This window comes from Zerene cesonia, chromosome 27 (genome assembly GCF_012273895.1).
Source record: "Zerene cesonia ecotype Mississippi chromosome 27, Zerene_cesonia_1.1, whole genome shotgun sequence".
In the NCBI taxonomy this organism is placed as follows: Eukaryota; Metazoa; Arthropoda; class Insecta; order Lepidoptera; family Pieridae; genus Zerene; species Zerene cesonia.
Window position 1 is genome coordinate 3901440 of NC_052128.1, and position 26811 is coordinate 3928250.

Here is a 26811-nt window from a genome sequence, read left to right on the forward strand (position 1 = left end):
TATTACTGTCATTACCTGACGAATGATATGGCGTAAGATCAGTAGTAATTATTTTAAACAAACAACTGGAAACTGCCTTGAAATTGTCGAAACTAAGCCAAAATTGAATGTTTTCAAAATAAAGTAATGAGGTAACTAACACAACAAATACAGTCGACTTGATAACATGCTCCATTTTTGCAAGTCGCTTGAAAATGTCTATAAAAAATATGTAATTTAAGATAAGTCTTTAAATATTCCGCTTCAAAAAGATAAGATGTCAATTTTATTAATTTCTATTCGATTGGAACTCAAAATTTTAATAAGGGTTGATTGCGAGCCGATTGTGATTGATCGAAACCAGTATAATTTTGGGAGATAAGAATTTAGTTCGTTTGATTATTGTCATTTTATTAGCTTATCAGCTAAGAGGCTTAAAACTAAATCTTGGCGACTTTTAATATATTTTGTATATTATATAAACAATTTAATCATTTGCTTTAAGCCAATATATTTCAATTACGGTTTGTTAGCTATTTAATGACTCGATAACCAGTATTGATTGTGTAAACTGTCTGTATTGACACTTATAAAAATAAACAGATATTTTATATTAATAACTCTGTATATCTTTTTTGTCAACTGGAGTTTGTTTGAGTGACGCCGAAATATATCTTCGGAACTTGATTTATTGTATTTCTTTTGAAATTCAAATGTAAATCTTTATTATTAAGACAATGATTTTTATATAGTTTTGATTTACAATTGCCCTTGTGCTACAGTCACGAGGCTAGGCTAGAAGTGAAGCGAAATGAGTGACGATTTCTATAGACAATCATCAACATAGAATTGACATACAGATTGTACAGAAATATTTTATCTGTTTCATTATTTAGTTTTATAGTTAAACCTTATCTTCATTTTATTATATATAGACCGGGCGAGCGTGCAGGAAATAAACTGATTTTTCAATTTATCTGCGCATGTAGATAACATCACCACTGCTTAAACGGTGAAGGAAAACATCGTGAGGAAACCGGCATGTCCAAGAATTAAAAGTTCGACGGCATGTGACATCTGCCAACCCGCACTTGGCTTGCGTGGTGGATTATGGAACTGAACCCTCATAGGAGGCCTGTGTCCCAGTAGTGGGAACATATATGGGCTGATAATGATGATCTTCATTTTATTACCTAAATTTTGAAATACACAGTCTTAGTACTTACTTCTCTACTCGAATTCCAAATCAAAAATATGTTTATCATTGGTATTTATTTTCGATAACTAAGCGGCAAGTGTAGTGGTTGTTTTTAACTCAAAATCTAATAAAGTAATGAAAAATATTTTACCTACGTACACTAAGAACATTTATAAGTGTTAAATTCATTTTCGAATGTATAAACTGCCTCTATGATTATCTTACACAAAAAAATTGTTTTTACCTAGGGAGTTTTTTTTTCAAGGGAAATGTTTATGCCGAACAAAAGTTTATTGACATTTTAATCCGAGATTTTGGGGAAAAAGTATTGATATCGAGTGCATTGGCCGTGCCAAATCGTGCGGATAAAATCCCGGAAATGTATATACCTACTTTGACTACGCGGGCGAAATCGCTGAAGGAAAGCTACTATGCTTGTGAATTGATTATAGACTGCCTCACGATTCTAAAGCAATTTGACCAAATGAAATATATTTAATTAAATTAAATTATTACATATAAAAATGCGAATTAAAGAGATGTTAACATTTGAGACGGTAATTATATATATAATACCTATCCTATGACCTAGAAACGAGCTGTTTAGAAAATTTGTTAAGACGGTGACGGTTTTGAAATATAACATATACAACATGAATTTATAATTTCATAATGCAAACATGTTTGATCAATGAGTGGTTCTATGACAGTAAATGTTTACATATCCTAACTTCTAATACAAGTTCTTTGAACCGAATTGAAGACATGTAAACTGCTTTCACAAATATTTTGCGTGATGTTTTATTTCCATTGGTAGACAAAGTTTCTATGGTTAAATGAGAGAGCGTGCGTATAAAACAATAACAGGATCGATCCCTAGAGGAGAAAATTAGTAAGGCCTTTGTATTATTACTTGTCCTAAAGAAAAAATCTGTGATATAATAATACATGAATTTGCATACCGCATATAGAACTAAGTTTTTGTCTTATACACGTCTTGATATAAACTGCACACAAGCATAAAGGGTGCCGGAACATACTGGAAGTAGTACTGCTATAAGGACGTCTTATAGCAATACTAATTTCATTTTAGAAAAGCGATTGTGTTAGACGATTTATATAGCTCTTTCTTTTTCCCACACTGTAATTATTACTCCTTTAAAACATCACGGCAACCCCTTCTGATCATAATATTATAATGCCTTATTCTTAGTCTAGTGAAGTTTCGAAAAAGTTATAAAAAAAAATTATTCATATATGTATGGAAGAAGATAAAAACTTATTGACTTATGATTCAATTTTCACCATTCCGTACGATTCATGATGTGCCAATATTATGATAGCTTTTCAATTTCGTTAGTTTACCTGTAGTGTAACAAATATAAATGATAAAAACATTGTATTTTATCTTATTTAGCAAGCAGAAATCGGAAAATCTGAATGTTTGGAGCGGATACAAAAAGTGGTCTTTTAATTGTATAGTATCGCAGACTTATTTATTTTTTAATACACACATTATTTTATACACTACACAGTATTTTAAAATACAACGATAAACAAACATACATAACTCAGGGGTATGAAAATAAGATGTTGGTCGATTCTAAAAGCTACCCGATATGCACACAAATTTCCATAAATATAGGTACAGCCGTTTTGATGGAGTTTTGTAAAAACACACAGCACTTTCGTACAGTAGATAATCGTGTTGTTTGAAGGATTTTATGCTAGTACGTCATTGTGTAATTGATGTTTACTACAAAAAAATTGCTTATCACTAACTTGGATAATATGAATATATCACTGACATTTATACAATCCATCGTTCCCACAACATCCACCTAATTATTAAAATAATTTGTCATACAATACATAAAAAAACATTGTAATTATCTTCCAGATCAAAGTCCATTTGCAATGTTTATTATACAATAGCATAATAAGATTTAGATAGGCAAATGATTGTTTATCTCGGTATATAAACATACAGTTATGTAACCAATCTTACATAAGGCATATGCAGATATATGTGTAATACTAAGGAGACTTTGTTAATGAAAAATAGAACATAGCGTGACTCAATGTCAATGTAGCTCCAGAAATACAGTCAGAGATGTTAAAATAGAATCAGATGGTGAACGGATGTCATCAATCAATGTGTTCTTTTGCAAAAAGTGTTTAATATACTGAATACTTTATATCGTGGCTCCTTGGTGAACTGAATCTTAATGGAATAATAAACACCTATTGTAGCCTCTGTAAAAAGCGCGAGTCGGATTCTGGACTAAGGGTTTATTTACGAGTATGACTATGACGTCCCTTGCTTAACCTAATTTTTTTAATTTATTGGTTTTGCGGCAACAGAAATATATATTATGTGTAAAATTTCAATGGTCTATCACGTTTCATAAAATATAGCTTGATGACAGACGGACAGACGAACAGGGATGTCTTTATATTACCCGTTTTACCCTTTGATCATGGCACAATAATAGGTACGTATCATCAGCCCATATATGTTCCCACTGCTGGGACACAGGCCTCCTTTGAGGGTTCAGGCCATAATCCACCACGCTGGCCAAGTGCGGGTTGGCAGATGTCACACGTCGTCGAACTTTCGAGCCTTGGACATGCCGGTTTCCTCACGATGGTTTTCTTCACCGTTTTTAATAACTTGCTTGCTTACTTCAAAATGCTCCTTGCCTCATAAGGGGATAAAGAACTTGACCAAAGGCGATCAAAAAAAAGGTATATTCCTTAATAAGATTATCAATTACTACTTACTATGTCAATATCGTTTGAATGCGCTAATCTCAGTCTCGCATCGATTTCATTAATTATTTCCCGTTGGATGTGTATGTGATCCCTGACTGTTATAGGCTATTTATGTACCGCGGGCGAAGGACCGCTTAATATATAAGATATATCCGCAACCTAAGTCATTGAATGTTCTATAATTAAAACTAAGGATAAACCAATCTCCAATTCCTGAAAGCGATCTGTTATAATTATGGCGGTTCTGAGTGACATTTATGACTTACCAGAGTGTGATAAATGTATATTGTTTATAAATAACGACAGCAAGCTCGGCTATAATGTAATAACTCTCTAGAGTCAACAATATCGAATTAAAGCTCGCTACCGTTTTAATAGAATTGTTTGCGTTCAACAACTAATGTAGATATGTAGTTGAGCTATTAATAAACGTATAATATCCAGCCAATATACTCTTTATTACATTCTCATTACGCTTGTAATTGGTTGCACTATTTTCATAATAACGTGCGATTTGTTGTGCTTATAGTTTGTTTGATTTCCGTGCACATGACTCATGATATAGACGTGGTCTCCACTGACCTCAAAGTTCAACGCGATAGTTGTACGTCTTATTATTGTATTGTATTATATATAGTCGATCACTGTTGTATAAAAGTTTTTGAATTGGGTACTATTTGTATTGTAATTAGGTATCAAAATCAACAATTTCTCCCTCTACGATTAGTTAGTTCTTTATAAAAAAATATGTGTCAATAATAATTAAAATTTTTAACGTAAATGATTAATGGACAGTAAGGAATTTCCCAGTCGGATAAAGTTACCTGCAAATAACTTCTATATAGAAAACTAGCTGCGCCCCGCGGTTTCACCCGCATCCCGTATCCCCTAGGAATATCGGAATAAAAAGTTGCCTATATGTTATTCCAGTTGTACAGCTGTCCACGTACCTAATTTCAATGAAAATATAATTCGTCGATGTTTTATGAATAGAATCCATCGCAAAACAATAACAACATGGTGCGCATAATCCCGAAGCAAAAAGGGCGTGAGTCTATTTCAGTGATTGATTTTCAGCACCGAATAGTTATACTACCTACGAGTTTTGTCAGAAAAATTGTTTGTACAGATGCGGGCACGGTTATTTTTATGAAATTAGAAGTTTTATTCTTTATGTTAAACCACTTTTATGATTGCTCTGTCGAATAGTTCAGGTGGTTTTGATCTTACACGTACATTTCTTCTGTAGTTAGGTAATTATATCAGTAAATATAATCTGGGAATTTACTTTTAGTATATAATTCTACTGATTTGATGAGTTGAATAATCGACAGCCTAAATGTACTGCCAGGCGATGCGTATAAATTAAATACGTAATATGACAAAATAAACGTTTTCAAAACGAGTAGGTAGACCCATATAGGGAAGCGGAAGACTTGAATAGTCCATTTGTATGCATCGTATAGGTCCGAGATCGACGATACGTCTCATATAGTTGTATACTTATATTGTATATGTGACTGTTTTAACTGTACACAGTTTTAAATTTTAGTTTATGAACTTGTGAAGCTTTCTTTGACAAATAATTGATAGTAATATGCAAGTCTAAACAGGAAGAGGTTATTAGATATAAACAACTAGGAACTGCGTCTACGTTGAAAAATACATTTAAATTTGTACATGTACATATTGACTACGTTTTCTGTTTACAATAAACACATGTCATGCTCTTCATGGATGATAATGTATTTAATGCGTAATTTGAATATTTTTTAGAAATGTATAAAATATTATCAATCTCTTTACAATTAAATCTATATAGGTTAATATAAAAAAGAACGTTTTCTACGTTTTTGTATACAAGGCTTCAAGCATATTAACATTAAAACAAGGAATTGAAAAAACGCCCCGTTTTATACAGTATTTCGTTTATGAAATTTGTTATGTAACACAAAATGTTTTCCAATTCTTCTTTTGGTGTGACGCAGAACAGTTAAGCGTATGGTTTTACAAACATTTATGTTTAGAATGGCTTTGTTTAAAAAATTAACAATACATTATGTCATAGTTTTGTATTACCAGTAATAGCTGTAACATTGAGTTTAGAAATTCTAAATTAAAATTGTTTGTAGGTAATTGCCTTATTAGATTTGCATATTTTAAATATTTATATTTTAAAAATCCAACACGACTATATATCGATATGTTTTACACATACGTACAATCTTGCCATATTTCAATCGTATCAACTTCTGAACTTAAAGACAATCGTACCAGAAATTGAATAGAAAATACTTACCGATTTTTATCGTCAAGTAATCAATCTTAATTATCGTGTCATAGCGTGCCTGATTATCCTTATTATCAAATATCAATAGATAAATATACCTATAGCACGCAATTTTGCACTTACGTTTTATATAAAAATCTTGCATATAGTGTTATGAGAGAAACATGGTTTTGCATACACGTGTAAGAATATCTCAATGTATAAAGTAGCTAAACAAAATAATATGTTCGATACCGATAAATGATACATTTTGTTATTCAAAGGAAGAATCCTAAAAATTCCATTCCCTGATAAACTGAGTCTTTGTCATGGTTTCCACACAATACGTTTAAACATACTATCAAAGGATCTCGAGGTTGTGTACTACATTTGCAAGTGTAATAACAGACAGATGTCAAACCTGGCTATATTAAGCATGCATTGAATATATATTAGCGAACCAAGGCCTCGGCGGCCCTTATAAAAATACTCACTGAAAATTAAAATTGCATGAAAAAGTGAAGACAAGACGAATATTATATCCCTAAAATCAGCAGACACTCTCCTATATTGAATAAATTACGCAAAAAAATTTAATCAAATATAAATTGAGTGAGTTACTCCACAAAAACTTAAAGAGGCTCGAATTATATTGTTTTATCGCATCGTCTACGGAAATAGTCATAGTGTTAATTACGGTTAACCTTCTATTCGCAGCTACAAAGCCGTAGAGCTAGAGCTAAAATTCTGATAATACACACGTGAATAAACACGTGCTGTATATTATATACATTTTATATTAAACCCATAAACCGCGCACATGAAGAATGGAGAGGAAATATTGCCGTTAAAAATAAAAGATAGGTTTCGCTTTTGTGATAGGAAATACCTGTTATTTGATCCCATTTTTTAATTTCTAGTGGTACCTCCCCCAGGGACGTCAATGATTTTTTTGTAGAAAAGGATTATAATTGATAAAACTTATACATATAGGAGTATATCCAATCGGTCATATTTTTCATTATTCCTATTAGTGATGTTACTCCGATGAGAAATAATCTAGAAAATATCTGTCCTTCATCCCATGTTTATCTTCCGCGGTCAACAAATAAATCTTGCTTTAACCTACCATTAAATATATATGAGAGGTTTGTTTGTTTCTGGTTTAGGGAAGCTAACGCTATTCAATTGTTTTAACGACTTCCCTGTGAAGTAAAAATGCCTGTCTTGTAAGTCATACAAGTTTAGATACATTTGAATCGTATTATATGAATTTATAATAAAAAAGTACAGTGTCACAAATAATTAGTTGCTGAAATATTATAAGGATAAGGTAATAGATTTTTTGTCACAGCGACTTATCGTAAACTTAAACTTACTAAGAAAAATGTCCCAAAAGTTATATTTCTTGTGTATTACCCAAAACAGTCAACTTATACTTATCAATTACTATGAATAGCAAAGTAACGTAAATTGCAATCGCCCTATGTTATATAATTTAATAAACTATAAGAAACACTCGTTCTATGTAGTAATTATCAATAGAATATATATAATAAACTTTACCCTACTTCTCGTGTAAATACTGTTATTTCAGTTATTTTAGTTATTCACATTATATTCACGAACTTTACTGTTCGTAAACACTTCAGTGCTACAAAACTTTTGATATTCAACACAAATCAATAACCCCAGGCTTTGTTCCTGTTATTCCCAAACAACATTTTGAACTGACGATTGTTTGTTTGTTTAGGTTTCCGTATATATTAAGATTGCTCGTGAACAGGCTCTATGAAATGTATATGAAAAATCGTTTTTAAAGTGACTTCGACCAACAGACCGGGACAATTAAATACGCATTATATAAAGATAACTTTAAAATTGCTCGCTACATCGATCCATAGACAAAATTGACAAATGGCATGCGTCACTTTCCAAATAAATAATCATAAATATTGGCTTTCCTTATTAAATTGAGTTATCCACACACAACGAAGAGAAAAAAAAGAGTCGACTTTAGAACCCTTTTAAAGCTAATAAGTCCATTAAAAGTGAGTTAACAAACTTATAACAAAGAGAGAAAAAGCAGTCGAATTTAGAAAATTCTCCTTTTTGAACCGAATAAGTCCATTAAGAGTTTAATTTCTATTGTCTACAGACCGGTAAATATGGCGAGGGCTACATAGGGTCAGCTCGCGGTATGGCGGTGCACGTCCGCGCCAGGGGGCCGGAGGGGGAACACGACCACACGGGCTGCAAGTGGCCACTGCTCTCCGTCGCCGCGCCGCATGACCCGCTGCCCAGCGAACCCTGGATAGCTGTTATTCGCCGAGGTAGCTGCAATTTCGAGATCAAGGTATAGACCCTACATTTTACGTATAGCTGTTAATTGTTATTAGATTATTACATAATTTGTTTAGCAACAGTTGATCGACAATGATGTTGGACACTTGTATTAAATGTTTTCGTTACTCGGGTGAGAATTTTCTATACTATTATACTAATGACGGGCTAATCTCAGGAACTTCTGGGATCTATATCTAAATTCTTCCAACGTTGGATATGAATGTGATCCCAGAATTCTATACGGTATATATGTGCCATGGGTGAGTCCGTGACGGATTTATATTTGAAATAACGACTAGACAATGCATCATACAATATTGCGTTTAAATTAAATAAAGCCATTAAATTACTTTTCATTATATAATACTGAAAATTAATAGACAATATTGATCAAAAAAAAAAAACATCCAACATCATAACAAATGAGTTATTAAGAAAATGATCATTTTTATTCAATATTATAAACATGAGAAATATGCAAATGTATGCCTAAGCTGGAGTAATTATATTTTTATGTCATTGCTTACATGAATATACTTCACCTGTTTTTAGATACATATGTACTGGCAAGGTTATAGTGTTACCATATTTTTATAGTTTGAAACAGAGACTGATTACATTAATTAATTAGTAAATAAAGACAAACATATATCATAACGAACTAAAGGGTTTATTCTTTCTATAGCATAAAATATGAATTCCATTCCTTAAATAAACAAAGTTTATATTCTTGCAGAAGTCGTTAACAACTGAAGCGTTTTGATTATTTGCTGTTGCTTTTATAGTTTCTTTTTAGAAACAGTAAATTGGGAAAAGCCGGATCGAATCTATTTCAGTTGAACCAAGATCACCGGGTAGTTTTAATTGAATTGCAAATGCAGTCAGGGTGACATTTCTATTTCTGTTTATTGTTTGTTGGTGATGCTTGAAGTGCTGATATTTTCGCTTCACTCATTCCATCTCATTATTACACTATTGCGAGAGGAGATCAAACACTTTAAAATTTAGAATTAACTTCTAGATGTGAGGCATGTTTATGCCTATAATATATTATCCTCCTACTAATATTATAAATGCGAAAGTTTGTAAGGATGTGTGTACGGGATTCGGACTTACGCGGGTGAAACCACGGGGCGCAGCTAGTAGTTTTATAATCCGCTTATTATACTTGCTTAATTAATATCAGCGAATATAGAAAGTCGCTAGAACGATACCTCGCGATCTTACGGATGTTGTTTGTTTACGATTTTGTTTCCCAAACGTAAAGCATACAAAAAGGTACAAAGACATAAATACTTTTACGACTTTTTCAATGTTAATCACGACAACACATATTATGTTAGTAGATATAAATAGTTTCCCATAAACATTGTCTGTTATAGGTGCAGAACGCGTGGCGGGCGAATGCGTCGGCGGTTCTCATTTATAATGACAGGGACACAACTCTGCTGGAGAAAATGAAGCTATCCACTGACAATGGACGTGAGTGATGCTACTTTCAACACTTTTCCATACCCTACCTTCCTTATTTATTGCCATCATCAATCCCATACCTTTTAAAGTAGGCATTCCATTTATAGAGGCGTAAGGCCTGCATGCACCTCTGCCAAAGGTTCAGGTGGTAGGGTTTACCAAGATACATACGGTTAAATAAGAGACAATAAATGGAGAAGCTACGAATAAAATGCTGTGAAATTATTACAGCTTTATTATCGACCATTACAACAATAAGAAAATAAGCTATGTCTCTTCGAGAAATGGGTTCTAACAAATATATACCAATAGATAAAAACAGTACCGTGATCCACGCCCACATACAGACTTACAAACTTGGCCCTTCATAATATTGGTATTTGGCGTGACTAGGCTATAACTGAGGGTTATAAAAAATTATTCAAAGGGTGTTCATGTGAATTAGGGTCAATTTAAAAAGGTTATTGTTATTTTAGTATAAAGTGTCACCCCAACTCAATTTGCGTAATGAATCAAAAACGACTATTTTTAACACAGCTTCTTCAACATATTAATATTGTATTTTTAGTTATAATTAACTTACTTAATATATTCTAGTATTGTTTTAACTTCAAATCTAAGTTATTTTGGGCGCACAATAATCAGACTAATAATATTATAAGATAGCGTATAGTTTCTTAAACTCTATTTATCTAATAATACCGTCTTGAACTTTCTATTTACGCTAAGTGCAATGATAACCTCGTATATACCGTACCCCAGAGTACAAAACGTACTTGCATAAGTTATTCTATAGAAAGAACTTTAACATCTATTAAAAATGAAAAAAATAGCAGCGCTTTAGAAGTTTGGTGAATAAGATAGGTGTTAATATATAAACGATATCAGATACATAAAATACCTGACCTACCTTTCATAAGGAGACATTCTCTTCGTCTCTGTTTATCGAAAATGATGACTGTATTATATACGATATTGAGTTACATATTGTGTTTGTGTAGTGTTCAAATCATACTATTTGCTGATGATAAGTATTAGACGTGTGTCATCAGAATCCATCACAAATATCAATGTAGGATATAATATTTATAGATACGAATTTTCAGGTTTTTAGGCTGCATGTTTCACTGTTGATAGCGGTGTTTTTATGGCATATTAAACTGTAAAATGTAATTATAGAATTGGTTTACAACATATAGATAAAATTTATCGAATAGTAATAAAAAATATATATTATACCAGCTGTTGTTCGGGATGTTTTATAACAAATATATGAAAGTTGTTGTTTTGGCGGTTATAACTCGATCTAAATATAATAATCGCAATAATAACGAATTGGTTTCGAATGAAATTTTGTACAAACATTAGCTAGGCTTAAGATGCTTTATATCCCGTTTCAACCATAAAAGGAGAAGGAGGGGAGAAATACATTGTTATGAGAGTTTTATGAGAGTGTATTACTATACTATATTAAAATCGGTTCAGTAGATAGAGAGATCAACTCCTACAACGTCACAGACTCACTAATTACAAACTTTACCTCTTTATAAAATAGATTTTAAGTAGGTCTTTAGTATATTCTCGTTAGCCTAAGTTCCTAGAATAAGAAATTAACCTAGTTAAGGACGGGTTTCGGTCTATACTTAGTAACTGAATGCGCCAAATGGCAACATTGGGTGCAGGATGCAGTTAAAATGTTGAATATCTTGTGAACTAAGATTTGTTTATGGTCACGGTATCGTACTGGTTTTTACGAGCAAGATATACGTATAAATATGGATTTTCCAATTTTAATTAATCTCTTTATATGATATCATATACAAAATAGCGATTAAAGTAATTACTTTGTTAAAAACTCGATAAAAAAATGCTTTGCGTTCGGTTACTTCTTACGTACCTATGAAATCAAAAAGGTATAATATTAATGAATTTATTTAGATGGTTTTTTTTTGGCAATACCTAGGTACTCGTTGTTCGCAATTCTGATACATAATTTAATTTCCATATACACATAATCAAGCAACAAACAATGTTTATTTACCTGCAATTATATGATATATTTACATATTTATAAGATCTGTCATGTATGGTACATACAATACTACATTCTTTAGTTTGTGTATCACGTAGATTTAACTATTGATCCTTAGAACTACTATACTCTGTTACTTTTGACAAATTGCCACCGTACATTACGATTATAAATACGTAGATGATATAAAGAAGGGTTTCGGAAAACTACAATTCGTGTACCTACGTCAAATATCCTAGTGTCAAATATCCGCCTTATTATTAACTGTATACCTTTTCTTTAATGTTCCTTTCTAAATTAAAGTAAATAAAACGATACAGCCTTAGCTTTTTACGCTTATATAATTAAAAAATTCAGCCTTTTATGCCTTGCCAGACCGTCTATTCATCATTAGCCATCGGCGGACATAACTTTTCAGAATCAATTAAAATGCCATATATTGATTTTAACGACATTCTAGAATTAACATTCGCCCTAAACTCAAAATCAATCGTGCGTTTTACAATGTTTTTCATAAAGTTAATCTTCAATATATGCGTCAAAGAACAATTAACATTCTGTTTTTTTAACTTTATTCCAAAAGCACAACCACCCCTTGACACGTGACTCGCTAATTAGATATATCGCTGACGAGTGATTAATTTTGATAATTCGATGTAAAGGCATTCATGAACACATGTATTTTGACACGTGTTGACTTTCATTGCTAGTGGATTATTTTGTCGCGTGATTCAACTAATTATACAAATACGGTGTTATAAATCGAAATACGGGCTAACTCAATTACGTGTTGTAGTTAGTTGAAGAGTAATAAATACTTTTGAAGATTTGTTGGTCACGTTTTATATTAGCTGAGACCGTGAGTTGAAAAACGATGTGTTTTGTTAATTCGTTAAGGTTTCAATTTTAAAGAAAATAAAGGGCTAGTTAAAAATATGACATGATACTACTTTCTGCCCGCGACTTCACCCGCAAAGAAGTAAAGTAAAGGAATATCTCTACCGCTTGTTTGCCGTAATAAATAATACTAAAGAGTTTTTCATTGTTGATATACACTCTCCATCAATAAATAATGCATGGAAAAGTACTTTGGTTGTCAAATTTATTCTTAATACGTTTTATTAAAGCAATTAAAACGTATTCAGTTTTATTTTCCATGTCATGAATTTAATGTTTCAATTGATTTAATTAAATTTTCTATCCTTCAATTATTCTACTTAAACAACAGCGATGCATCAACATAGCTTTCCATCTACATAGCTAGGTATATATACGAGCACATTTGTATGAGACCTTGACAATGAAACCCTTTTAAATCTAATTAGGCCACCATAAATACATTGCTGCCTCAGTTCATGTAATAGTGTAATCAGTGAACCACAAGGGAACGGGTTTAATTTGCGACTAAGTTAATTACCGGTAATATTATTCAATTATGAATAATTGCGTTATGGAATTGTGACAGTGAAAATCTTGTTATACTCGCATGTCTATTATTATATTGTTGATGTAATAAATCCATGGGGATCCGATTCAATGTACTTGTAACTGATAACGTTAGAACTAACGTCCTGAATGGCGCTAGCGAAATTTATTTCGTTCAATAGGTAATCAACTTCGCAATAATACTAATGGAGTCGTATATAATTTTGTTAATTATTATTTAATCCACTCAGGCCGATCGTGATTCGAAAAGTTTCCATATAAAAGATTATTATATATTCTGTCTACGCAATAAGGTGATTCCCGTAAATATTCCTTAATGATTTATTAAGGCGTGGCTAAATAAAAAGCAATGAAAAAGTTATAAATGTCAGGTATACCTACGTTTATTTTTTCAAGTGTAAAATTCCGTGGGTTTTAACCGATTCCGGTGATTTTCTATGGGTTTTTATAGGACATTGTTGTAATTTGGTCCCATATCCTCACTGGGAACGTCGTTGATCTGTTTTGTAGGAATATTTTATTTTATTCAGTAGTCCGTTATTATGTACTCTTACTTAATTTGTTCTAGTAAAATCTACGGCGATATAATCAGCCATGGAACGGAACGTTTCGTACATAGCTCGCCTTCACAAGAGCTCCAATATATTAATATTGGCCATAAAACAATATCATTAAATATTACACAATGCCTCTTATCCGATATGTAAAGCTATTGATAGTGATATTTATTGATACAGGTTATCCGATAATATTACCATGTGCGGTGACATTGTTCTATCCAATATTTTATTTCGGATTTTTATACAAATCAGGTATTACTCTACTATTTAGTACAGAGGGCTTATTTTCTTAAATTTTATTATTTTCTCTACGTATACGTATAACACATGCAGGATGCGTTATACCGAGCCATTATCTAACATACTGAATTACAATTGAAATATTCTTCTTTCTTTAATCTGTTCTAGAAACGCGAGCAAATATCTTATTTCCAAACAAACTTTCGGCTTTTGTTACACAAGCGAGATAATAAATATCTTATCACAGACGTTATCTGGAAAGTCATGTGTATTTCTATAATTTTCACTGACGAAATCGTGCAGCTGCGATGTTCACTTTCACTCGCGATTTCTGATCTCTTTATTCTATTTGTAGGTTGAGATAGTTTTATCAGATAATAAGATTGCAATAAAATATTATCGTAGTATTGAGATCGAAAATAAAAACCTTGTTTGGAAACTTACTAAACGTGTTATTGATTCATATGACATATAAGTTTGAAACCTAAACTGGCTACATTTTTAGCACCTTATCGTTTATGGATATTTATGCGGATTTACGTATACATTTATTGTATTATTTCTACATATAATAAGCACTATTAAATTCAAAGGTTCCTTTTAAAGGCAAAATATTTAGCCCGTACAGTTAACTTAACAGGTATCAAAATTAATCTAAAAATAAGTTATATAAAACACATATTTCGCTTTTTTACCTTATTTATGTTGTGTTTGCCTGGTAGAGATAACTGCTTAGGGTAAAAGCCGCCAATCAAACATCTTCACAAGAGAGCTCCCTGTTAAAGTTTTTTATAAGAAAATTATATGAAAAATCGTAATTTTCAGGTAACATAAGTGCAGTATTTATATACAAATGGAAAGGGGAAGAAATCACTAAGCTGGTGGACAATGGTACCCGAGTAATGGTAGCGATCATCAAAGGCCGGACCTTTACACATATCAACAATAATATTAATAAGTAAGTTTAAATTTCTAATTTTATTATTTAAATCGACTTGAGCTTATGTTTATCTTTATCTTTTCAGTAGCTATTTGATTTTAAAATAGCCTTTCATTCACGGCTTCCTCTGCCTAGTAAAGGAAAAAATAGATAGTCTAGGTTATCCGGGAGATATCTGGGATAAAAACTAACCTATGTCTTTCAAACTGTGTTCTCTTTAGGTACTAAATGTTATCCAAATCATGTTCAGCTGTTTAATGTTAAAGAATAGTTGAGAAGTCTTATCTATGTTTGTCTGTCAGTGGTATTGTAGCTCCCGAACGGCTGGTCTGACGTGCTGTTTTTTCATTTAAAAGCCTTACCTTTGCTTTTTTATAGCTATGTTTGATTAAAATTGATTAAAGATGAAGACCACCACAAAAGTTCCGATTAAATTTTTCACAACTCCCTCAATATATATCAACAACTGCTGATGAACCTGAAAAATAAATAAATAACTATGAATATCAAATACACTATACACTATGGCAAATTTTGAAATACAAGATGGTGATGATGATGATGATCCGCCAACACGTCGGAATTTTATTTTCATTTGTTATTATACCGATAACACTTGTTACATTCCAGGACGTCGGTGCTGTTCGTTTCGATCTCATTCATAGTGCTGATGGTGATATCGCTGGCGTGGCTGGTGTTTTACTACATCCAGCGCTTCCGATACATACACGCTAAGGACAGGCTCTCTGTGAGTTCACGTTTTATTTATGTCATAGCGGGCGACTGAGATGGTGGTACGCCTGTAAGCGATCACCACCGCCCATGGACTAGAAAGGGTGAGGAATACGAAACGGGCCTCCGGCTCCCTCACTCGCCGAACGAAACACAGTAGCATGCTACTATTTCACGCCGGTTTTCTGTGGGGATGTGGTACTTTCCTGGTGCGAGCTGTCCCAATTCGTGCTGGGGCGCGCTTGACTCCCGCATTCGGTACATCATTTGTAAATGGACTGAGAAAAGACGGGGTAATGATACAAGTTTTCTTGTTGCGAAGGCGAATTTTTCCATTAGGACTTAACCATTCTGACACGAATCACTGTATCAGTTATCCCATTTAGACACAAGTGAAGCATTTTTAAGTTATGAGGGGCCCAGGATATGAGAGATTACCAAAAACGTCGCAATACTGCATTGCAATGTTTAGTCTTAAAGGCAGTTGTTGCATTAAATACAATCTATGAATAAAAAAGATCAGCCTCTCGGTTATTTTTTTATACGTAATGGTATTTCTCAAAGGCAAAAGGCACAATAAAAAATAATAATATTGAAAAGTGAAATGTTACGCATTTTTTTTTATATACCTTCCAGAAGCGACTGTGCTGCGCTGCTAAGAAGGCTCTATCAAAAATACCAGTCAAGAGTTTAAAGACTGATGACAGGGTAAGCGTTAACTATTTATTTTTTTTTTCTATTAATTTAATTATTTTTTTCAATGTTTCGTCGCATTTGTAATTTGTATTGGTGTAAATCATGTTTTTTTTGTGGATATATAGATAGATACGTACTTTCATCAATCTTGTATAAAACGCAAATAACTGACTGCCTGACTGATCTATCAAAGAACAGCTGTAACTGCTGGGCCGATCGGGCTGAAATTTAGCATGCAAATAGCCACTATGATGTCCAATTAAAGGATTTTAATAAATTGTATGAGTAAGTGTACAATAGTAAACTAGTAAAGTTCATAAATTTAGCGTTTATTTCAAAAACGTTTGAATTAGCCCATAACTATTTATATAAAAACATTGTATTATGATATTTCTAGTTGCGCCCCGCGTAAGTCTGCACATCCCATAGTAATATCGGGATAAAAAGCCTGTGTGTTATTCCAGTTGTCCAGCTATCGACGTACCAAATGTCATTGCAATCGGTCCAGTAGGTTTTTCGTGAAAGAGTAACAAACATCCAAACATACATACATACATCCGTACCTATAAACGTTCGCGTTATAATACTAGTAGGATTTGTGCATCGCATCGATAAAAAATACAATGATCTTATAAACATTGCCATCTAATGTCTCACTTACCCTAAGGTAAATTGAAAAGCGCCTTCTCTCTCGCTCTTATGTCTCGTTTTATGACTTAAATTAAGTGTTTGTCTGTGTATCAGGAGGTGCAGGGTGACGGCGAGTGTTGCGCCATTTGTATCGAGCCCTACAAAGTGTCGGAAACGCTAAGATCTCTTCCTTGTAGGTGAGTTCCAGATCGCTTCTTCTCTTATTTGTAATTTACTTATTGATTTTAAGGAATTAAAGACTTTTAAATGGATTTTAAACGCGATTTATTCATTATATCATTAACCCGACATTTCGAACACTACACAGCGAGTGTGGTCAGGGGGATACTGATTTATTTTCAAGAAAACCAATTGTATCATTACATGTATTACCAAAACCGTTACAATCAAGGATAATTATATATACTTATATAAAATGACTTAAATAATACGTCAGTATCTGGTATCTGAATAATAAGAATTTAAGCGGACTATTTGAGCTAAAGGCGTATTTTATAATGCCTTAGAGTATTATATACATTGTATCCATAAATATGTACCCATTTATCTACTGCATTAAAAAAAGGCTATGATATGCTTCAAAACATGTACCAATTCTATAGAGTTGTTAACATAATGCTATAAATTTGTTTCTTTATAAAAATTGGTGAAAAATGCTTAACTTTTTGTTTTATGGATTAAAAAACATACATAACATTAATTTATAAACGTACGAACAGACACGACTTCCACAAGAACTGCATCGATCCATGGCTACTGGAGCACCGCACCTGCCCCATGTGCAAGATGGACATACTCAAGTACTACGGCTTTGTGGTGAGTATATAGTATATATATACTGACCCGGCAAACGCTGTTCTGCCTTACTCTTATCGTTTAGTGGTATGAAAAATAGATGTTAGCCGATTTTCAGACCTACCCAATATGCTTACCAAATTTCAGAGAAATCGGTCAAGCCGTTTCGGAGGAGTATAGAGACTAACATTGTGACACGAGAATTTTATATATAAGAAGATATTGCTGAGTTTAAATCTATTGTGTCTTCGAGAATTGCTGGCAACCTTGTCAAAAAACTAGATGGAAATAATATTACCAGTTGAAACGTTGTAAAATGGACTTTAAAACTGTTCAGTGTGAGTCTATTTGCTTTCTACGTTTTTTACGGAAGTGCTTATGTTAGGTCCGGCAGTTGAATGACGAGTTAAATTAAACACTTTTTTATGTCATAGCGGGCAGCTGAGCAGGCGGTTCGCCTGATGGTAAGCGGTCACCACCGCCCATAAACATTCGCAAAGGTAGTAGTAGTACCTCTGTGAATGCGCTGCCCGCTTTTATGGGGTAACGGAAAAGGAAAGGATTAACGACTAGAAAGAAGGAATGGACTAGGACGGGTGAGGAAAAGGAAACGGGCCTCCTAATTTATAATTTAAAGGTGCCTTCTGGTACTTAAATTCAATAAAAATTAAAAGGTGCCTTCTGGTACTTAAATACAATAATAATTTGAGATAAATGAAGCATTTCAAAGAGTTCTGTGCATTTTTAATTCCGTTGAAATATTGAATATTCAAATTAAATGAATTTATTTGCACGCTCCCCATAAATAATCAGGCGGAAAGACAAGAAAGGGCGCGACAAATAGTGATTGCCCCAATTCTCCAATATTACGACGATGTGTACATTTATCCTTCCGCATGGAGGTCCTTATACAGTACGTATGAAATACTAGTCACTCGCATTGGCTTTGCCTGCATTAACTCAAAATCATTTAATTTCTAGTTTTACAAGAATTTTCGAAGTTAATTATATATTCGATTTTGTTTATTATAAACGAATTAAGTAGGCTATGGTTTTCTAAGAAGCACATAAATTAGTTTTTGCAGTTTGTTTTTTTTAATATTTTACACGTATAGCTATTTGATACGTACTGTATTAATACGAAATAGAATCTGTACCGATAATATAATGCGGAAGAGTTTGTTTGTTTGAACGCGCTAATCTCAGAAACTTCTAGATCGAAAAAATTCTTTCACCATCGGATATTATGTACGTGATCCCTGTGTGTCTATGGGCTTTATTTATACCACGGGGAAAGTTGGGGCGGATTGCTAGTAAATAATTGAAATGGGTGTGTTGTGCATTAAATGTTAAATAATTAAATAGAGCGATTAAATATTATAAATACGTACGTACGTATAATAAAACGTGGTCAAAGAAAATTCCCGTGAGAAAAGGCAACGTATTTCTCTCTAGACACAAAAATCGTAGAAATTGAAAAAGAGACTACAAATAAATAAACAAACAAGCACACTTTCGGATTATATTATTAGTAACGATTCACTGTACGCCATACTGACAAAATTAATTTGTTGCATATACTATACTAGTTGTTCGCCCGGCTTTGCTCGGGGTACACATATAGCCTATGTCATTCAGTAATGTTGCAGCTTTCTAATGGTGAAAGAATTTTTAAAATCGGTCCAGCAGTTTTTGAGTTTATCCATTACAAACAAACAATCAAAAATACAAATTCTTCCTCTTTATAATATTAGTGTAGAGAACTTTTGGTGTATATTTTACACATATCTATCTAATATGGTACGGTGGTTTGTCAGTTCACGGGCAGCCAGGAGAGCATCCTGCAGCTGGACGTGGAGGAGGCGCGCAGCCGCGCGCTGTCGCCCGCGCTGTCGCCCGCCCGTACAAGGCATCCGCTCAATTTGGTGAGTTCGCTTAATCGCTCAATCGCTTAAACCTACTACTTTATTGGTTGTCGACAAAATTACTTTTTTTTTTAAGAAAAGAATTACAGAACTGCCTCGTCCTACTTGATAATAAATACCGTTTAATACGTGAAATATAAATTTTAAATACTTAGCCCTTTTGACCAACCAATTTAATATCATTCAATAAATTTTTTAATTATTTTTTTAAGGTTATGTTCTGTCCGATTGTCTGTTCACTATTAACTGATATAGAAAAAACTATACATATTGTTTGCACATAATAGTAATAATGTTTTAGGTATAGTGTTATAAAATACCTACAACTTAAATATAACTAATTATTTTGATGGAAACAAAGAATAATCCAATAACACAACACCAGTTGTCGAGCGAGGGCTCGGCGGGCGGGCGCGGCGACAGCGCGCGCAGCAGTCGCGCCGCCTCGCCCGACCAGCTCGTGCCGCGAGACGACATGCAACACGGGTGACTATTGTTATACTACACATTCATTATTTCACAATTTATTTATTGTATTTATATATTTAGTGAAACGTGAATTTATTTAGTTAAAGTGAAACTATTATGTCGTCTCAAATTGTTTGGTCTGTGTATCGCATGCCGCGTGACGGTCGGCCGCGGAGTAGAAATAAAGTGAAAGGTGCTTGTCAGAGTAGCCCAAGCCAATATGGCGGCGTCTATAGGTCCATCAGCTGACAATCAGTTAAATATCTATAATTTGAAAAAAGTTTCATTTTTACCGTGGTTTAGAAAACCACTCAATTCTTTTTTATTTATTTATTGAAAAATCAAACTACTTTACAGGTGGAACCCAATACAATATTGAGTTAAAGTAATTATGTACACAAATTTACTTTCCGCCCCCCGCGGCTCCTAGTTGGAGGTCCAAAAGTATAATTCAGCTATGAAAATAATATATAAGAAAGTTAAGATAATTATATGAAATACACCTTTCAGATAGATTATCAGAATCTGCCTGAAAGGTGTCTGAATTCAAAATAAACTGAATATATTCCAAATTAAATATGAAAATTGTAATGTAGATACTATTGTATACTAACACAATATAATGAGAATTAACAAAGGAAAAAATTGTTCATAGAACAATGTTGCAGATTGGTTTTCGTAATTGTATTTAACATTTTTTTCACTTTATAGACCCGATAACGAAGATTCACCAAGCGAACATAACGAAGACTGTTCGCCCGAAGAGAGCTCCGGCGCGGGCCCCAGCGACTGATGCCGCGAGCTCCCCCCTCCGTGCCAAATACCCCCCCAGGGATGTCCCCCCTAGGAATTATCACGCTAGGATGTCCCCCTAGAATACCTGCCCCTGGGACTAAGCTAGGATATCTCACCATGGACAATCCTCTTTAGGATGCCCAGGGTCCACCGTAGGATACCCGCTAAGATTTCCTACTATGCTTGTGGTCAGAACATCTCGTGGGACCTTCGTTAAGACATCTAGGTTACCCGAGGCATAGATATCCTCAAGGATGCCCGCTGGTTGCACGTTCCCGGGATACATGCGCTAGAATCCTCCCAAGGGATATGGTCTGACTGGTGAGGACGCGAAATTATCCACCTTATGATTGTAAGACATGGAACACGAGAACATATATCCATTTAAGGAAGAAATAAGAAGAGATTGTTTCGTGTTCTTCCATTCTATGTGATAAGCATTTGATTCCTAAACTGGAATTTTCTAATGCAAAGTTTGCAGCAGTGCAGAGTTGTTAATATGGACCAATTAGCACGTGGCGATTTGATATGTTTTATAATATTTTACTAACAAGTGTGAAGTGAATCGTGGATTTTTTCGTTCGCCTTAGCTAACTTCAGGTGACCAAACATGCCCAGGGTGTAGGGGTGTTTATCAAAGTATGAAAAAACGCTGAGTTTTAGGTCTCTAGCATGTTTTTCTTCTTTGATATATGTACTAAAACTAGAATTATACGTCTCCGTATTGCTGACTCGGAGTATAATATAATAAGTGTGTATTACAGCTTAAAATATAGTAGTCGAGTTATAAAATTGGATCAGCTTATAATTCTGGTATTAGATTATTCATACAGAAGCAGCTAATTGTAATATAATTTAAAAATTGGTGTATTTGCATGTAATTAAAGTTGATTATTCCGTGTATTTTGAAACATTAATCATGAATCTGAAAAAAAACTCAAAAAAATGTGTACGATATTTTTACTGGAAAATGAACTTTATTGCTTTATGTAAATATATCAGATTTGTTTAAATTATCGTGTGTACGCTGCAAATGCACGCCCCTTACCATTGGTCAGTATTAGCGCTAGTTTCCTTGTGTTCATTTATCACTAAGCTAAGGAAAAATACTCAAAAAAAGGCAAAAAAAAAACAATCTTCCAGTGATAAGAAAGAATGGTGGACAAGTGATATTTTTTTAATGGACTATTTAGCATAGAGTAGATATATACACCGCGATTCCGCCTAGTCAACAGTTTTCATGGTACAATGGATCAAACAAATAATAAATTTATTTGATAATATCTTTTTTAATGAACTCCTCTGCTATACATTTGTTGAAATTACTTGTCGTACCATCTTTTTGAAAATCGATTTAGTTTTTAGTGTTGCTTTAATAGGAGTAATGTCAAGAAATATGAAGCAGAGTTGTTGATCCATTGTCACACAATCGAGCCGTCGAAATTGTACTTAACCCCATTTGGTTTGATCTCATCATTGTATCCAAACATTTACAATCGAGCGAGTGACACGGTTGTGTTGGCCCTACCCGCTACTTATATCAATATCGTCATATAATTATAAGATGTCCGTCCATAGTATAATTCTATAACACTAATATTCTAACGTTTGCTTATTGTTCTATCCTATAACGTTTTCATAGTTCGCTAGTTATTTTAAACTTACTTTGTGTCGAACTTTCTAGAAATTCTTTGATAAACACGAATCGGGCCAAACAACCAGCCGGATCAGTTGGTCTAGGTAACAGCGGTAGACTGCAAAATTCGTGGCTCTAAATAATTTAGTAAATAAATTCTAGTCTGAACGTAGAATTTCATCGCTTTCCAATCGTTTCGTATTATTCTTTTGGTACACGGAATTTAACCAAAGCATCGATACGAAAGCGATGTCATTCGTATTATTTTTAAGTAAAATATATTAAGTTTCGTAAGTCAGCATTTAAGTTATTACTTACTGTACTTCTAAGGTACTTATTATTGCGAAATCCATTGGATTTTATATTAACAAGGAGACTGGTATGTACTTTACGGTAACAGCAGTTATGGTGTCAAAGTTATATATGTATTTACATTCCCCTCATAAATATTCTAAATGTACTCCTCGTGTGTACACCAAGTGTTAAAATAAAAACCAATACAGTATTGATATTTGCGTTTTATTTAATGCCTAGACCATAACAACGCAGATTTGTGTTGATAGGTTGGTAAAACAAAACTTTTAAACAGTTTTTATATTATTCAATGTAAACTATAATGTAAAACAATGCAGTTAGAATTTCTCCAATCGACTAATGACAGAAATCGGCACGTCCAAGAACCAAAAGTTCATGGTATACCAAGTGATCTGATAATCGTAGATTACTGCCTGAACCCTCGTAGTAAGCCAATGTGAACATATTAATATACATCATTTATCACAACTCATTGAGGGAATGTTAATATTATTGGCAGGAGACATAATTACTATTTTTAAGTAACTGAAAATTATAACATAATCTAGATTCTAGTCAAACCTAAACCTATTTCAAATTTGGTTTGAATCTATTCAGTAGATTCCGAGTTATACAAGCAATGTTTTTTTATATGTAAAAATGTACTATTTCATTTTTGTTACATAGTGATAAAAATTATAGTGCTTTATATGTATTTTTATCAATAATTATCATACAGAAATTTGTGTTGCTGCGGGCACTAAATTTATGATTACACTTTTAAAATAAACTGAGGTATGTAGGTTAATATGCGATAAGAAAATAAAAGTCATAATCGTTTATAATAATTTCAAAGTTTATTAAATATAAAAAATCAAAAACCGACTACACGATATTGTAGTGCAAACATTGTATCTAATGATATTACAACACTTAATGTGATTGAAAATCACTATTTTTGATAAAATTATCTCAGTCATATGTAAAAATTTTAAGATACTGACGTTCTTAAACACAAAATAAACACATGTTCTGATTTCAACATACCTACATGTTTTATGTATTTTTTAACTCTATGATTTAACTTTTAATCACTCTTACCTAATTTTAGCTATGTCACAGCACAAATGTATTCATACCTCTTTCAGGATCTAATTGCGTGCAGCAGTGCAGTGCACTAAATAAGTGCTGATTATATAAATAAAATTAACTAAATTTTTTGAAAACAGTGCTACAGCATTACTGTTATTACTTCATAAAAATGAACAAAAAATGTTATGTTTGAAACATTTCTCTTCCTTAAAGTTTGAAACAAAATCGTTAGTGTTTCATAGTGTAGTATTCCCGAATCATTATATTATGAGCAGCATGTTCTTTTAACTTTACTTATTATTTCCTTTCATTTTATCGTTTGTTAACGGTAAAAACATGAACTATTGTAATTGAGTAATTTAATTTTTTTTTACACGAACAAAATACCATACATACTATATTTTGTTTTTAAAGGTGGGCAATGCGACTTATCCCCAAAATATATAGCTTATAGCACAACATAACGAGATTTCGCTTAGTTTATTTTTTACTATAATATTTACAGAACAATACATTAGAACTATTTTGGAGAGTTATTTATCCCAGAGGCCAGCTTCTTTCATTTTAGCTTGGAAGTATTTTTCCAATGTGTTAGCGCATCTGAAAACAATGAAATAACTCATTAGTTTTGATTACTTCAATCTGTACGTCAGTTTACGTCGTCATAAATATTAAATCTTATAATCATCATTTTTCGTGACCGTATGAGAACTAAATAAAAACAACAATTAATAGTAACTATATTAATCTATAATCCCCCAATTAGTCCAATATACGAAAGAATAGAATATATTTTTGGAATTCATTTTATTTTAAAAATCTAGTTCCAAAACTTCTGAAAGGCATAAAACAACGCTTAAAGTAAAACAAACAAATCCATCCCATACCACCATTACTGTAACTGTATTATACATTAATTGTAACTGTATAATTTTTGGCGGCAAAAACGTATGATTATGTCTATACATTTGTTGTTACCTGTAATAATCTGTATCTGGCGAATTGTACAGGCGACAGTTGGTGAAGATGCGCGTCATGTCCGCTATGAACAGCCGCTTGGACACGTAGTAGCGAGCCTTTAGACGCTCGCTCATTGTGCGCAGGTCTGGAAACAGTATTAATAAAATAATTAGATTCTTATTAGGTAATAAAAAAAATGCACGAAAATCGTGTCAATTCAAGGTTTAGATTATTTTTAGGAGTGAAAAATTGAGTTAAAAACATATTAGGTTTGTACAAACTGGTCAGTCATTTGCAGACATTTAGATATTTATTGTTTTCAAAACAGAAACAGTAGTACAAAATAATACAGACCCTGACCTTCGAACTAGTGGTGAACTGTGTCTCGAAGGCCAGTTTCTTCCCAATCTTTTATCTTTATAAATGTTTACAGTACAGAGTTAAAGTTGAAATGGACCGGTTTAAAAAATTAATTCACAGTTGTATATGTAAATAATTCCAGAGTGCTATAGGCAATATTATGACATTTTATAAATTTATCAATGACTTTCATTTATAGTATTTTTTTTATTATGTGATGTTTTATAAAGTGTGATGGTGTGCTTTTTCCATTGGTTACCTAAAAACAATTTTAACTTATTACTATTTGCTGCAAATTAAAAATTCTTAACTGACCCATTGGATATTTAATATGGTCGTAGTAGTCAGGCACTTCCGATTTGTCCACTGGCTTCAGGAAAGGCCAAGCGGCCGCGTGGTTCTTGACCTGAAATTATTATCATAATATTATGTAGAATTCTTATATATTCGATATTAATGAAGCGATGTAATAACAGTGGATTCAAAAACTGCCAAAACATTATATTTAGGCAACTTTACTTAAATATAATAAAAAAAATATTGTAACCTTATTAATAAAATATTATAAAAAATAGTATGGTGTGTGATGTTTGTCGTCATTAATGTAGCGATGAGTGGTAGTGTGCGTGCCTATACGTGACGTCTGGTGATTTGAGAGCGTATTAGGTGTGTGACGTGTTGTACGCGGGTGCGTTTCGTTTCGTGTGTGGTTACGTGTGTGTGCATGTGTGCAGTGTGTACTGTGTAGTAGTGAGTAGGTTATATTGTATAGCGGTAGTAGTGTATAGTAGTAGATAGTGTACAGTAGTATGTAGTTCTATGTAGTGTGAATTGTGTAGTAGTAGTGTATAGACAATACCCGCTGCTACACAGTGCCTCCTAGCGCGTAGTTTTATGTAGTGTGAAGTACGTGTAGTGTACTGCAGTGTGTAGTAGTGTTTAATGGTGTGAAGTAGTATGCAATGCGTAAATAAATAAATATAAATAAATAAAAATACTTTATTGTACACAAAGAACAATACAATAGACATAATATGAAAAGATAGGTACAGAAGGCGGTCTTATCGCTTTCAAGCGATCTCTTCCAGACAACCGCAAAGCAGAGGAAAGCTGCGAAGGAGGGGAGTGATAGTGCACAAGATAGAAATA

General features: G+C 33.1%; 2 protein-coding genes across 10 annotated transcripts in view; one reads left to right on the top strand and one right to left on the bottom strand.

The window, feature by feature from the left end:
* The window catches only part of LOC119837319 (protein goliath-like), a 62606-nt gene extending 40903 nt beyond the window's left edge, over positions 1-21703 (top strand). For 2 of the 8 annotated variants that reach the window (XM_038362841.1, XM_038362844.1), the window contains exons 3-13: positions 8380-8577; positions 9950-10049; positions 15144-15276; positions 15889-16006; positions 16627-16698; positions 17431-17513; positions 18057-18153; positions 18946-19045; positions 19950-20057; positions 20443-20543; positions 21237-21703. In XM_038362841.1, coding sequence (XP_038218769.1) covers positions 8380-8577; positions 9950-10049; positions 15144-15276; positions 15889-16006; positions 16627-16698; positions 17431-17513; positions 18057-18153; positions 18946-19045; positions 19950-20057; positions 20443-20543; positions 21237-21245 — 1119 coding nt within the window. In that variant the 3' untranslated portion in view covers positions 21246-21703. Of the gene's footprint in view, positions 1-8379; positions 8578-9949; positions 10050-15143; positions 15277-15888; positions 16007-16626; positions 16699-17430; positions 17514-18056; positions 18154-18945; positions 19046-19949; positions 20058-20418; positions 20544-21236 lie in introns of those variants that run through there. The other 6 variants (XM_038362843.1, XM_038362845.1, XM_038362846.1 and 3 more) reach the window with 5 other exon arrangements.
* Positions 21704-24088: 2385 nt separating this feature from the next.
* LOC119837452 (histone acetyltransferase KAT2A) overlaps positions 24089-26811 on the bottom strand; it is a 13614-nt gene continuing 10891 nt past the window's right edge. For both annotated transcript variants that reach the window (XM_038363038.1, XM_038363037.1), the window contains 3 exons: positions 25978-26068; positions 25321-25447; positions 24089-24942 (listed from right to left, as the gene is read on the bottom strand). In XM_038363038.1, coding sequence (XP_038218966.1) covers positions 24876-24942; positions 25321-25447; positions 25978-26068 — 285 coding nt within the window. In that variant the 3' untranslated portion in view covers positions 24089-24875. The remainder of the gene's footprint in view (positions 24943-25320; positions 25448-25977; positions 26069-26811) is intronic.